This window comes from Prionailurus viverrinus, chromosome A3 (genome assembly GCF_022837055.1).
Source record: "Prionailurus viverrinus isolate Anna chromosome A3, UM_Priviv_1.0, whole genome shotgun sequence".
NCBI lineage: Eukaryota > Metazoa > Chordata > Mammalia > Carnivora > Felidae > Prionailurus > Prionailurus viverrinus.
Window position 1 is genome coordinate 103,173,617 of NC_062563.1, and position 15,721 is coordinate 103,189,337.

The 15,721-nt window shown below is 39.8% G+C and overlaps 1 protein-coding gene across 2 annotated transcripts in view; it reads left to right on the top strand.

Moving 5' to 3' along the window:
- Window positions 1-4,307: 4,307 nt before the first annotated feature.
- Window positions 4,308-15,721, top strand: part of CKAP2L (cytoskeleton associated protein 2 like) — a 28,922-nt gene continuing 17,508 nt past the window's right edge. The window contains exons 1-3 of one of the 2 annotated variants that reach the window (XM_047853229.1): window positions 4,308-4,422; window positions 6,373-6,439; window positions 8,082-8,133. In XM_047853229.1, the coding sequence (XP_047709185.1) occupies window positions 4,392-4,422; window positions 6,373-6,439; window positions 8,082-8,133 (150 nt within the window). In that variant the 5' untranslated portion in view covers window positions 4,308-4,391. Of the gene's footprint in view, window positions 4,423-4,450; window positions 4,494-6,372; window positions 6,440-8,081; window positions 8,134-15,721 lie in introns of those variants that run through there. The other variant, XM_047853231.1, reaches the window with a different exon arrangement.

Consider the following 15,721-nt stretch of genomic DNA (forward strand, 5'->3'; position numbering starts at 1 on the left):
GAGAGAAAGAGCATGTGCAAAGGGGGCAGAGGGTGGACAGAGGGAGAGAGAGAATCATAAGCAGACTCCATGCCCAGCACAGACCCTGACAGGGGGCTCAATCTCACAATGATAAGATCATGACCTGAGCCAAAATCAAGAGTCAGACGCTTAACTGATTGAGCCACCAAGGAGCCCCTCCTCTTCACTTATATTTTCATTTATTTGAGTTCTCTCTCTCTCTCTCTCTCTCTCTCTCTCTCTCTCTCTCTCTCCAGTAAGCCTAGCTAATAGTTTTTCTATTTCATTTATCTCACTATGTATGATTTAAAAACATGAACTATACATAAAATGTATTTTGATATATGCAAATTATGCCTTAATAAAAAGGCTTGCTTTATTTTTCATTTACAAAAGGAAAAAGTATCCCTATTCCATTTCTTCTTTTGTGCAAGCAAAGTATCTTATTTTTAGTACCCTCTCTCAACCCTGGCCTTGACATGTTCACTTATTTGAAATTGTTCTATAAGGTTATTTATCTTTCTTGTGGATAAATTTCTTGCCTCCCTCCCCATTCCCCCAGCTACTTCTACATAGTATGATTACTATCCTGAAAGTCTTTTCTTTTTAAGTAATCTCTACCCCCAACATGGGGCTCAAACTCATTACCCCAAGATCAAGGGTCCCATGCCCTACCAACTGAACCAGCCAGGCACCCCTGTATTGAAAGACTTTAAAGGGAGAAAGCTCTATTCATTCAACAGATAATTATTTAGTTCCTATTTGGTGCCAGGCACAATAGCTATAATGGTCTGCTCTCATAAAACTTACACACTAGCAGGGAGAAAGGTAAACAAATAATCAAGCTAATTACCAAGGGAACCTCAGGAAAACTTCCTTGAAAAAGGTATGTCTTGCCTGAGACTAAAGGATGATAAAGAGTTAACTAAAAAAGAATAAAAAGACAAATGACCCAATTGAAAAATGCACAAAGATCTAAATAGACATTTCTCCAAAGAAGATATACAAAAGGCCAATAAGCACATGAAAAGATGTTCAACATCAATAAGCCATCAGGGAAATAGAAATAAAAACCACAATAAGATGCCACTTCACATCCACTAGGATGGTTACAATCAAATAGATGGACAGTAACTAGTTAGTTAGGATGTGAAGAAACTGGAACCCTTATACACTGCTTGTGGGAGTGTAAAATGGTGCAGCTGCTTTTGGAAAACAAGTCTGGCAGTCCCTCAAATGGTTAAACATAGAGTTACCATATGACCTAGCAATTGCACTGCTAAGGCATATACCCAAGAGTATTGAAAATATATGTCCACAATATAAACATGGATGTTCATAGCAGCATTATTCTTTTTTTTTTTTTAATGTTTACTCATTTTTGAAAGAGAGAGAGAGAGAGCAGGGGAGAGGCAGAGACAAGAGGAGCCAAAGCAGGCTCTTCACTCACAGCAGATTCCAATGTGGAACTCGAACCTATGAGCCACAAGATCAAGACCTGAGCCCAAGTCGTACACTTAACGGACTGAGCCACCCAGGTGCCCCGCAGCAGCATTATTCTTAATAGCCGAAAAGTGGTATATTATTCATACAGTGGAATGTTATCCAGTCATAAAAAAGAATGAAGTACTGACACATGCTACAACATGGATGAGCCTTTAAAATATTACACTAAGTGAAAGAAGCCCATCATAGACCAGATACAGTATAATTCCATGTATATGAAATGTCCAGAACAGGCAAATCTATAGAGAGAAGAAGTAGACTGGCATTTTCCAGGGACTAGGAAGAGGGAAGAATGATGGGCAGTGACTGCTAATTGTTATGGGGCTTCTTTAGGGGGTGATGAAAATGTTCTAAAATTGAATTGTATACTCTAAGTGGATGAATCATATGGTATGTGAATATCCCAACAAAGCTGTTATGGTAACAGTAATAATAAGAAGAAACCAGGGGGAAAATGGGAGGAAGAGTTCAGCTCCCAGACAGGAAAATATGGAAAGGAAATGAAGGGGAAAAAAGCAGTGTGACCGAACTACAGTGAGCAAGGAGAGAGCAGTATGAATTGAAACTGAAGAAGTAGACAAAGGCCAGGCCCTTCGGGAGCTTGTAGGACTTTAGTGTGAGAGCAACGAGAAGCCATTAAAGCCACAAGGAGAACTACAGTGGATATGTTGCCTGATAAGTTGAAAATTGTTAAACCTATTTAGCTTTCTTTCCACACTTTGTGTTCCACCGAATATTCCCTCAACTATCCAAAGAATGTAGAAAAGGGTGCAGAACTGGCCTATGTTGCTCCAAAGAACTAGGACCGATGAGCAAGAGGCTTACTTGAGTTCATTTTATAATTATATTTTTTTAATATTTCTTTATTTTGAGAGAGAGAGAGCACACAAGCAGGGGAGCAGCAGAGAGAGAGAGGGAGAGAGAGAATCCCAAGCAGGCTCTGCACTCTCAGCACAGAGCCTGACACAGGGCTCGAACTCACAAACCATGAGATCAGGACCTGAGCCCAAATCAAGAGTCAGACGCTTAACCAACTGAGCCACTCAGGCGCCCCTGAGCCCATTTTAAAGAAAGTTTCATAATAATCAGGGCTTTCCAATAACGTAAGGCGGCTCCCTGACACCAGCAGGGTTCCTGCAAAGATGCAATACCTACCTGGGATCTGTAGGATACTCTAGCATTGAGTAGAGATCAGTCAAGATAACAGGAGCCCCTTTCTTACTCATTAACCACAAACGCTCTTGCCCAGCTGCTAGAGTTAACCATTAGGTGGACTCATGGTCCTAGACAAAGAGTCCAGAATTTTCACTAAAATAATTGATAGGTGTCCTATTTTAAGCATATTTGTATACAGGTAATATAAATGTCAAAATGCATAAATCCAGGAACCCCAGTATGGCTCCCTGCTAAACTCCCCATTTGGGGTCAAAGAACTGCTGCAATCGCTTCATGCCCAGCTGAGTACCCAACCGGTGAAGCAAACATGGCAAACAGAGGCCCAGACATAGCTGTCTCTCTTTACCCATAGCTGGCCCAGAACATTTCACCAGCATCCAGGAAAGAGGAACCCTGACATGCAGAATGTCAGAAACATTCCCCAGATTGCTTCATGAAACCAGGGAAGAGTCAAAACAGGGGGCAGGCTTTGAAAGAAAATGTTTTAGGGCTGAAATAAGAAGAATGAGGTATGTCTAATGACTCAGGAAGACTGGGCCTGCCCCCCTCATCCCTTTCTCGGTTAGGCATATACCCAGCTGATGAGGTCAAATAAAAAATATATAATAAAAAGCAGCCACCTTGAAAGCAGTGTGGCACTTCCCCCAAAGTTAAAAATAGAATTACCATATAATCCAACAATATTGCTTCTAGATATATCTACCCCCAGAGTACTGAAAGCAGAAATTTCCACAGGCAGCTGCACCCCCATGTTCACAGCAGCGATATTCACAACAGTTAAGGGGTGGAAGCAGCCCACAGATGAATGGATAAACGAAAACTTGGTACACGCAATGCATACAATGGAGTATTATCCAGCCTTAGAAAGGAAAGAATTTGGGGAGGAATTCTTGCCACATGCTACAACATGGATGAACCTTGAGAATTTAATGCTAAGTGAAATAAGCCACAGAAACACAAGTACCGGACGATTCCACTTAAATGGGGTTCCTAGAGTAACCAGAATCACACATAGACAGTGAAATGGTACTTGCCAGGGCCTGAGGGGAGGAGGCAAGGGGGAGTTCCCATTTCATGGGTATTGTGCTTCTATTTGGCAGGATGACCAAGTTCAGGACGTGGACGGTGGTGAGGGTTGTACAACATTGTGAATGTACTTAATGCCATCGGACTGTACACTTAAAAAGGGTTAAAATGGTAACTTCTGTGACAGATATTTTACCAGTTAAAAACAGCAGCCACCCTGCAGTACTAAGAACTAACTTAGGGCTTTTAGATGCATGAGAACTTTCACACGTAGAGCTAATATACTGGTGTGGACACCCGAATTCATCAGATTTGGGGTTTACCTTGTTTTTTCAGAGCTCCTGTGAACCTTAGGGTCTGAGAGGAGTAGGGCGGTCCTGTCTACGCGGGCCAAGCAGGTTTCCGTGACCGACTCCACAACCGCCCCTCCCACCGCTCCTCTGAAAGGACCAGCCAGTGTGTCGCAGGTCCCACCAGCCGTCTTTTATGCCCCGGGAGCCGCACGTTCTTCCAATCAAAGGGCAGAGCCAACCGCAAGGCGTCTATTTCCTTTTGTCCCGCCCTCCCCTGCTTCCGACTGGCGGGTTTCAAACCCACGGGAGCCAATGAGAGCGAGCGGACGCGCCGTGTTCCAGCCGTAGCTCCAGGCGCGGGTTTTGAAGAAAAACTGTCGCGGAGGAGTCATGGTGCCACCGCGACCGTCCGCAGCTGCCGGTGAGTATGACCGTGGACCCCCGCGTCTCCCAGGCGCTCAAGCAAGGGCGGGGAAGAAAGGAGGCCACCAAGTGAGTTTTTTTCGCGGATGGAAACATTCGCCTGTCTGCCTCGGTCATCGCCTGGGTGTTTCCCGTCCAGGGAGAGCTGGCGGGAGCCCCGGCCCTGGCCCAGGGTGAGACATCTATCTGGCCGGGGCTAGAGGAGAGTGGATGCGGGGCCAGATGCCTCAGAGGCATCTTGCCAATAATTCCTGGAGCAGCTCTGCAAGGAGATGTCATTGTCACCTCGTTTAGGTAGAGAACCTGAGGCCCCTTTCCCGGGTCGCACTTCCAGAAGGAAGCCAACCGCTCCTGCCGCGATCCAGATTTGGATCCAGAGCCTGGGCGTGGTCCTCTGTGCTGCGTCCTGAGCTTTGACAGCTACCAAGAGGCTGGGTCTGACCCTAACAGGAGGCACTGGGAGTTGATGGTTAAATTTGCACTGAGAGCTGAGGGTCCTGGGTTTCCTGATCTCTTAAATGTACCTAGAGGCCTTAGCTATCTTTCCAAATACTACTCAGACACCACCTGCTCCCCAGTGCAGACAGTGTTTTGATAGTTTCAGTAATAATACCTGTTGACTGACTGCTAGGTCCTGGGCACTGACCTAGGTGCTTTACATAATAGCTCTTAAAGTTGGGCATTTCTGTCTCCATTTTTATAGGTCCAGAGGCAGCAAGGTTTGCTAACTTGCTAGAAGTCACAGAGCTGGGTTTCCAACCTGGTCTGTCAGTCCCTGCTCTCTACACTGCCTGGCATGGCGTAAAATGCTTAATTCTCAAAGCTGTCTCCTAGGGAATCATCAGAGCCAGATATCAAAACACACAGCACCGCAGTTTAGATCAAATTAAGAGTAATTTTGCACACTTATAGCTTTTTTTTGCCATTATTTTTTTAAAATTTCTTTTTAACGTTTATTTATTTTTGAAGGAGAGAAAGATAGTGTGAGCAGGGGAGGGAGACACAGAATCCGAGGCAGGCTCCAGGCTCTGAGCTGTCAGCACAGAGCCCAATACCGGCCCAAACCCGCAAGCCTTGAGATCATGCATGACCTGAGCCCAAGTTGGAAACTTAAACAACTGAGCCACCCAGGCACCCCTTCTTTTTGCCATTATTAAATTTTAGCTTTTTCCAACCACCTATTCCCCTCACTCAGTCCCTGCCTCTGAAATCCCATAATTCTCTCTTTGACGCTTTCTTATGGTACCTAGTTTTTGCCTTACATTGTAATTATTGTTGTGTTTATTTTATCCCCACTACTACACTGAAACTTCCTCAAGACAGAAATACTGAATTTTCATCCCCTCACAAATGCCTTGCTTATTAGAAAGTCAGCCATACAATAGATGTTTTCCATGAACCCCTAACCTGGCCTATTTTGGCCTGAGGCCCAAAGGAAACCACGTAAGGGTTTGTGGGCAAAATTCATCATCCCTGTCAGAAAAAACATAATTAATAAGACCAAGCCTGGTTCACCAGCTCAGGTGAGCCAGTAATAGATTTCTTCATGTAAAGCATAATATGTTGTAGCTGGAACAGTGGCCGTGAGCAAGGGCTCTGACACTGGATAAACCTAGTTTCAGATCCTAGCTTTGCTACATACTGGCTGGGTAACTTTGGGCATATCATTTACCCTCTTTAGATTTCAGACTGTAAAATACCTAAGAAAATTGTTGTGCGGATTAAAGAAAGCAATGTAAGTGTGAAGAGCTCAGTGTAGGACGCAGCATACAAATGATGTTGTTGATGTGGACATTAACTTGGAGGCAAACTTATGGGACGAGGGACTTTATCATATATGATCCAAAGCCAAAAGCAGTATAGAAAAGTACCATCTTTTAGAAGATAGATGACCTGGTTAAAATCTCCAGCTAAAGTTCTGTTTTTTGTTGGCTTGCCTGTTTTGCAGAAGAGCGGCAGAGAAAGCTCCAGGAGTACCTAGCAGCCAAGGGAAAACTGAAGTGCCAAAACACCAAGTGAGTGTGTCTCACCCAGTTATGCAAGTTTTGTTGCCCTGGTTGCTCATAGCAATTTAAAGCCTTTCAAAACATTGCCCTTTTGTGTGTAGTCTACTCAGACTGCACTGAGATCCTGTGATAACTCAGGAAAGGGTATGTTGGTCCAGACATGACAAAAACCCTGGCCAGTATCTAGTACACTGGCAAGACTAAAGCACTATTATTGTGGCAGTCTCTAAAGGGAAGAGGAGAAGGTCCACAGTATTACCTACAGTACTTTTTCTGTCCCTGTCCCTGCTTTTTTTTTTTTTCCCCCCCTGGGAAAGTGGTTCTCATGAAGGCTAGAAAAGGTCTAAGAGTTGCGTGACCGTGGTTCTGTTGTTCCTTGCTAAAGCAGGAGAGCCAGTTATAATCAGTCCTCCATAGCTGCACACCAGCATCCTCCAGCCTGACCTCTGTGGTCATTCTCTTAGCACTTACTCTTGAGGTGGACAGAATAGGACTGTTCACTTTTGTCTTTTGTCAACATCTTGCTACTGTAGTGGTGTTACTAGTCCCTCTTGCTTAGCATTGATATATTCTCCCCCTGGCGTGTTGCTAAATTTCTATTTGGAAATGAATCTTTACAAAGCTAGCTTGGACCCTATATTTTAGTTTCCTTTTACTTTGGGGTTTTAACTCTGTTTCCTTGATTCAATAAATCTGATTCATTTTTTCAACAAATACTTATTTAATACCTGTAATGTATCAGTCACTCTTGGTTCTGGAGATCTGGTGCTTAACAAAACAAAGAGGCCCCTGCATCTCCAGGGTTTATGTTCAAGATGGGGGAAACTAACAGCAAGTCATGATCAAAGTCCCTGTTAGTGTGAATTATTTTTGATCCATGCAGATTGAATCATTCTAAATGCTCCTCTATTTTCCTATGCCTTTTTACATTTTCTGTCTCACTGGCTAGATTTCATATGCGCTCCTGTGTTTTTAGTTGTATCTCTTTTTTCACTTCTGAATATTCATTATCTGAAGACACTTAAACTTTTTAAAGAAGCTGTTAATTACCTTATTTGACATTGTATCTCTAGTGCCTGGCACATTGCACTTGTTCAAGGATTGTAGTTCGAATGAACAAGACTATGCAAATATGAAGAAAACACCTACATTTCATTAATCTAGTTAGAATGCTATATTTATGCGTGGGACATCTCTGAAAATGATTACTAAAACATGGGTAAGAGTGGTGTAGTCTGAGGAATAGAATAGTGGGACTAACGAAGGGATAATGAGACTATTGGATATAATTTTGAAATATTTTACTATCTACAGAAATTCCAATGATTTAAAATTCTAATCATAATAAATTAAAAAAAAATTTTTTTAATGTTTATTTTTGAGACAGAGAGACAGAGCATAAACAGGGGAGGGTCAGAGAGAGAGGGAGACACAGAATCCGAAGCAGGCTCCAGGCTCTGAGCTGTCAGCACAGAGCCCGATGCAGGGCTTGAACTCACGGACCATGAGATCATGACCTGAGCCGAAGTCGGACGCTTAACCGACTGAGCCACCCAGGTGCCCCATAATCATAATAAATTTTAATTACTATACTTCCCAAGCCTTGCTAATCCTTCTGGACTAAGAATTAATCTTATTTTGTCTTTTACAGGCCTTACCTAAAAGCCAAGAATAATTGTCTGAATCCTCCACCTTCTAAATCTGTAAGTAGAAATTAGTCTTTTAAATAATAATCATTTTAGATGATTAATAATAAAAATAACAAAGATGTTTGCAACCTAAAGACTATGTTATGCAAAGATATTTCTCATAAATAAAAGATCAATTTGGTTTAGTAAGAGACAGAACCACTTTTTGAAAAGTACAGCATATTATAGTTCGGCTTTGTTAATCAAAAAAAATTCTCAAGTGCACATTGGTCCTCTTAATAACTAACATTAATGGAATATTTACTATGCATCTAGCATTACATTAACTTATTGACTCCTTACAACCTTATGAGGTAGGTACTTAGTAGCCCCATATTACAGATGAGGGAACTGAGTCACAGAAAGGTTGAGTAACTCCCCAAGGTCACATAGTTATTACATGACAGAGTGAGAACCTGTGATCTTAACCACTTTGGTATGCTGCCATGAAGTTAAATGGCTCTGTAGTCATTAAAAGGGACCATCTTATTGTATCTTCCAAGCTACTTAACAAGATATGCTTCCCAAACGGTTCAATGCAGCTAGATTATGGATAGAATAGTATTCTCAAATTCCCAAGGTTTAAATGGGAGAATTTAGCCTTCTGAAAGGCTGCGTATAACATCATTAGACCCTGTGAAGGAAAGAAAAGGTATATAAGGCAAAATTGGTACATCATGATGTGAACAGTTGGGAGTCACTGGGTTAGACTTCCACTTTATGCAGATTGAGTTAGTGTAGCATGCAAATCTTAAAGGAAAAACAAAACAAAACAAAAAACCTCATTCAGAGTTCCCAGAGGCTTCTCTAGAAGCTGACAATACTGTATACCTAACTATCTTTTTTACCCAGTTGTGAAGATAAAAATTAAGTGGGAAAGGCAATTATGAAATAGGAGGAGCTAAAAGGACTAGGCAAATAATAGTCATCATGACAATTGTATAATGCCTTACAATTTATAAAACATGTTTATACCTAATTGTAATAGCTAACATTTGAGTGCTTATTATCCGGATACTGGGCAAGATACTTTATACACAACATCATAATTAATAATCAAAACAACCCTATAAGAAAGGTGGCCTTATGATTTAATGTCCATTTACCTTTGAGAGTAAAAGGAGGTACTGTTATGTTGGGCCAACAGCCATAAATAAAAACTATCTTGTGAAAAACAGGACGTTGTGACACCCTTCCCAGAAGATACATATCATTAATGTTATTCTCATTTTACAAATGAGAGGACTGAGGCTCAAGGAGATTGAGTACTTTGCCAAAATTATATAACCGGTAAGAGTCAGACTTAAGACTTGAACAAAGTTTTTCCAGCACACTCTTACTGCAGTGCTTCTACTTAAAGAAACACACAAGGTTTTTCATTTTCTGTTCGTCTCTGGCAGTTCTAACATATTGAACCAAGATTTGAAAGGATTCCTTGGAGCCATGCTCTTAAATTTACTGAGAAATAGTAATGTATAATTGTTAAAAACTGCCTACGTCCAAATGCTAACTCCTTCATTTTCCAGCTAAATGACCTTGGGCAAATTATTGAACTTTATCTGTAAAATGGAAATAATAGGAGATATCTCATAGAGTTGTTTGAAGAGATTGAGTTAGTATACACTGAAATACATTTAGAAATGTCTACAGACTGGGATATATGTTCCTCTGGAGGTACATAAAGTATCTCCAATAGGTTCACAGTTTAACAGAATCAGCTTCCAGGTCCTCAACTTCCACATACACTTTTGCCTAAAATTGATTTGTAGAATGTGCCTCACATACAGTTTCTCCTTTCCCACCTCCCTTGTCAATATCATCCTTCTACCATTTTTCGGTTCTTTCTTTCTCTGCTGTTTTAGACAAACCACTCACCCTTCATCCCTAATCTCAATATGATGCTTTGCCCTGAGATGGGAATGCCTACAGAGTACAACGTCAAGGGACAATAGTGAAATAATGGTGTCGATGTTGAGAAAGTCTTTTTCAATTCAGGTGGCTTCCAGTTCTTTGCACTCAACATTGTCATCTAGTAGAACATTAAAAATAATTTTTTGCTGAGAGATCACTGTGATTTTTAGCATATGCCTCTAGATGAGTTCAAAGAATTGACTACTACTTACTGGCTGTGACAAAACATCTTCTATTCTCATGAACTTATTTTTTAAATTTTAATTCCAGTATAGTTAATATACAGTGTTAAATTAGTTTCAGGTATGCGATATAGTGATTCAGCCATTCTGTATATTACTCAGTGCTCATTAAGCCAAGTGTACTCTTAATCTTCACCTATTTCACCCATTCCCTCCTTACACTGTCCTCCCTTCATTAACCGTCTGTTTGCTGTCTGTAGTTAAGAGTCTGTTTTTTTTGGTTTGTCTTTTTTTTCCTTTGTTTTGTTTCTTAAATTCCACATATGAGTGAAATCAGATGGCATTTGTCTTTCTCTGACTGACTTATTTTGCTTAGCATTATACTCTCTAGATCCATCCACGTTGCAAATGGCAAGATCTCTTTCTTTTTTATGGCTGCATTATATTTATATACACTTCTTTATCCATTCATCTATTGATGGACACTGGACTGCTTCCATAATTTGGCTTTGGAATTTATGCTGCAATAAACATAGGGGTGCATATATCCTATTGAATGAGTGGTTTCATATTCTTTGAGTAAATACCCAGTTGTGTGATTACTGGATCATATGGTAATTCTATTTTTAATTTTTTGAGGAACCTCCGTACTGACTTCCACAGTGGCTGCACCAGTTTGCATTCCCACCAACAGTGTATGAAGTTTCCTTTCTTTCCACGTCCTCACCAACACTTGTTGTTTGTTGTGTTTTGTTTTGTTTTGTTTTATGTTAGCCATTCTGACAGGTTGAGATGATATCTCACTGTGGCTTTGATTTGCATTTCCCTGATGATGAGTGATATTGAACATCTTTTCATGTGTCTGTTGGCCATGTGTCTTCTTTGGAGAAATGTCTGTTCATACCTTCTGCCCATTTTTTAATTGGAATATTTGTTTTTTTGATGTTGAGTTGTAAATGTTCTTTATGTATTCTGGATACTAACCCATCTACTTAGTAATGTGAACAAATTTTCTCAATGTTTTTATTTAAAAAGAAAAAGGAATAAAATTGATGCAAACCTCTGTCTCATTCCAGCAACAAATGTCTCCCAATGAATACATAAACTAATTATAGGGATGGGAGCTCCAACCAACTCATTAAGAGATACATTTCTATTTCTTTATGAAAAAATATTTTCCTTTTCATGTTTAATGATTAGTGATCAGGGTGCCTGGGTGAGTCAGTTGAGGGTCTGACTCTTGGTTTCAGCTCACGTCGTGATCTCATGGTTGTGAGTTCAAGCCCCACATTGGACTCTGTGCTGACAGCATGAAGCTTGCTTGGGATTCTCCATCTCCCTCTCTCTCTGCCCCTCCCTGACACACGCTCTCTCTCTCTTTCTCTCTTAAAATAAATAAACTTTTAAAAAATAATAATAATAATAATTAGTGGTCAAAATCAGTAACATTTATCTTCTTTTGCTGAATTATTTCTAGTTATGGCAAATACAAATAAGATAAATTTATAAACATATGCATATTTGTTGAGAAGTATGATAGGGTAATGAACTATATACTGCCAAGCACAAAAATCTAGGAAAGAAATTTTGTGGTGAACTGGAATGAAAATATACCAAGAGAATAAAGGAAACATGTTACATTTTCAATTTTAAAGAAGTATGTTTGTACAATTTTTTAAAGGGATTATAGTATCAAATTTCATTTTATCTTAAGATGTCAATATTGACTGTGTGCCTGAAATTGCATCTTTTGCAACTATTTAAACTAACAATGAAAAACTTTAGATGTTAACTCTAAAAAGTATGAAAGGGTACAGAGTTTGTCAAAATTATTTTGGGCATGTATGAACAAAAATGCTTGAAAAACACTGATGAGGGGCACCTGGGTGGCTCAGTGGGGCGCCTGGGTGACTCAGTCGGTTGGGCGGCCGACTTCGGCTCAGGTCATGATCTCACGGTCCGTGGGTTCGAGCCCCGCATTGGGCTCTGTGCTGACAGCTCAGAGCCTGGAGCCCGTTTCAGATTCTGTGTCTCCCTCTCTCTGACCCTCCCCCGTTCATGCTCTGTCTCTCTGTCTCAAAAATAAATAAATGTTAAAAAAAAATTAAAAAAAAAAAAAACAACACTGATGAGATAAGCTCTACAATTTCTCCCAGGCCTACGATAGCCCTTATTTGATCATATCATCATTTTTTGTGCATGTATCTTTTCTATTAGCACTCCTCAGGGACAGGTGTCTTCTCTTCTCATCTTTGCGTCCCCTTAGAGTCTGGCACTGTGCCTAGTATACATTCAGTAAGTCTGTCTTGATTTAAACCCTTGTCATATATTGTATGTTGTATATTTTCTCCCTCCCCTGGCTTCATATGTCCAGAATAAAGTGACCAAATTCAATTTGAATCGATTGTTCCTTCTTGTACATTCTTTAATTTTTTTATCATTTTGATCCATCAATTCTGAGGTAAGTTGTCAGAGACCAGGAGTTCAGAGACTGAAGTTCTAGCTCCAGCACTGCCTCTAACACCCTGCCTGACCTTGGGCAACTCACTTTCCCTCTCAAGTGAAGGGGCTCAACTTAATGATCTCTAAAATTCCAACCTTGGGGGCACCTGGCTGGCTCAGTCGGTAGAACATGATACTCTTGATGTCAGGGTTATAGGTTCAAGCCTCATAGTGGGTGCAGAGACAACCTAAAAATAAAATCTTATAATAATAATAAAGTAAAATTCTGACCTTAATGGTCTGTATTTGCATACTGATTGCTGGCTCTTCTGTCAGCCAAATGACTCTTCTAAGCCTAGGTTTTCTCTCAATGTAGTACTTAAAACTGCAGACCAGTTCTACCACTTACAATAAATTAGCAAGGCCAAGCTAATCTAAAATAAAGATATAAAAACTGAACAAAAGAGAAAATACTTGCAAGTCATATATATGATAAGGACCTACTATCCAGGATATATAACAAACCCTTGCAGCTCAACAATTAAAAAACAACCCAACTTTAAAATGGACAAAGGATAATCATAATAATAATCATAATAATAATAACATGGACAAAAGATCCGAATGGACATTTCTCCAAAGAAGATATACAAATGGCCAATAAGGACGTGAAAAGATGCTCCATATCATTACCATGAGGGAAATGCAAATAAAAACCACAATGAAATACCACTGCATACTTACTAGGATGGGCATAAATCAAAAAAGGCATAACAAGGATTAGGGAGGATGTGGAGACATTAGAACCCTTATACAATGTTAGTGGAAGGTAAAATGCGACAGCCACTTTGGAAAACAGCTTAGAAGTTCCTCGGAAGTTAAACACAGGAGTTAACCATAGGACCCAGCAATTTCATTCCTAGGTATATACCCAAGAGAATTGAAAACACATGTTCACACAAAAGCTTATAACAAATGTTGATAGCAACATTTTTTTATAATAAATAAACTGTAAAAAAAAAGATTTTAAAAAATAAATAATAAACTTTATTATTGAAAAATAAAGTGGCAAAGACTGATACATCCTACAATATGGGTAAGTCCCAAAAACATTATGCTAAGTGAAAGAAGCCAGAAACAAAAGGCCACATGCTGTATGATCCCATTACACGAAATGTCCAAAATAGGCAAATCTATAGAAACAGAAAGGAGGTTTTAGTGTTTGCCACAGTTTGTAGGGAGAGGGAAATGAGGAGTGACTTTTAACAGGTATAGGATTTCTTTCTAGGGTAATGAAAATATTCTGGAACTAGACAGTGATGATGGTTATACAGCCTGGTGAATATACTAAAACCCACTGAATTATACACTTTAAAATGGTGAATTCTAGGATCACCTGGGTGGCTCAGTCAATCGAGTGTCCCACTCTCAATTTCAGCTCAGGTTATGATCCCAGTATCATGGAATCAAGCCCCACATCAGGCTCCATGCTGAGCACGGAGCCTGCTTAAGATCCTCTCTCTCTCCCTCTGCTCTTTTTCCCCTCGCTTGCGCTCTCAAACAAATGAATGAATGAATGAATGAATGAATGAATGAATAAATAAATAAAAATGATGAATTCTAGGCGATGCAAATTATATCTCAATTAAAAAAAAGAGAACAACTAAGGAATAGCATATGTTTGGAAACATTGATACCATATCCCTGCCTCTTCAGTAAGCAATAATGGAGGGATCAGGGGTGGATGTAATTGTTGGGGCTCAAGGAGTAACCCAGCTATAGCCATGTGCATATACCATCCATCTCTCTGGCTCCCACTTCTAACCCTCCCCTATTTCACCCCAGCAACACTGCCCTACACATACCATTCTAGAGTGAACATCTCTTTGCCCTTAATGCCACATGGTTCTGGTTACAGACTTTCTTTACACACTCACAAAGTTCACATAGTAATTCTCAACAATATTACCAAATCAAAAATAAAGAGTGGTAACTCTATCACTCCCATATCTTCCCCTAGAGAAGTATAATCTACAAATCTCTGCCAAATTCTCCTTTCTGAATACTTGTTTTCGATGCAAATGCTCTAGAATCCACAGTGGCTTGCTCCTATTATCTATCATATCAATTCTTTAATTTTTTTTTTACATTCATTTAGTTTTGAGAGACAGAGAGAGACAGAGCACAAGTGGGAGAGGAGCAGAGAGAGAATGAGAAACAAAATCCAAAGCAGGCTCCAGACTCTGAGCTGTTAGCACAGAGCCCAGAGTGGGGCTCGAACTTACAAACCATGAGATCATGACCTGAGCCGAAGTCGGACGCTTAACCAACTAAGCCACCCAGGCGCCCCTACCATATCAATTCTAAACTCCCCTCCCTTGTTTTTGAAGTTCTCTATAATCTATCCCTGCCTTTCTTATCCAAGATTAAATCACATGGCTGAAACATTTACTTGTTAATAATGTAGAATCTAACCTTAAAACCCTGTCCTGACTTTACAAATACGACTTTCTACTAAGATATTAGATTTAATTGAAAACTGCTCCAAAGTGTCTCCGGCCTCCCAGCATCTACCACTTACCTATCCTTGCCACTGATATCCAGGGACAAAACAAGGTTCTTGAGTTACACTGTGACCTTTACAAAGGTAATGTTGTGTAAAAAAAAAAAAAAAAGTATAGCAATACACTCTACTACTAGGAGGAAGTTGAGAGACACCCTAACATAAGTTTATTATGTATGTATTTTTCCAGAGTCCCTAGAAGGACACTTCATTTGAGACATAATGAGCATCCAGCAAGTACTTGTTCAATTGAGGCAAATTTGTTTTTTAAACAGCAATTTTTATATGTTCACTGCATCTCTGCTTAATTCTATCAAGCTAAAATATTCTGATATATTTCTAATAGGAGTTCAAATTATAAAGATCATCTATTAGCGAGACTTTATTTCCCAGATTCGGCTTTCTTCAATGAAATTCTAAGTAAAATAACTATTTTTTTTTTATTTTAAAAGCAATGAACTATTGTTATAAAATTTACTTTTTGATATTTTTCTTTGTCTTTTTA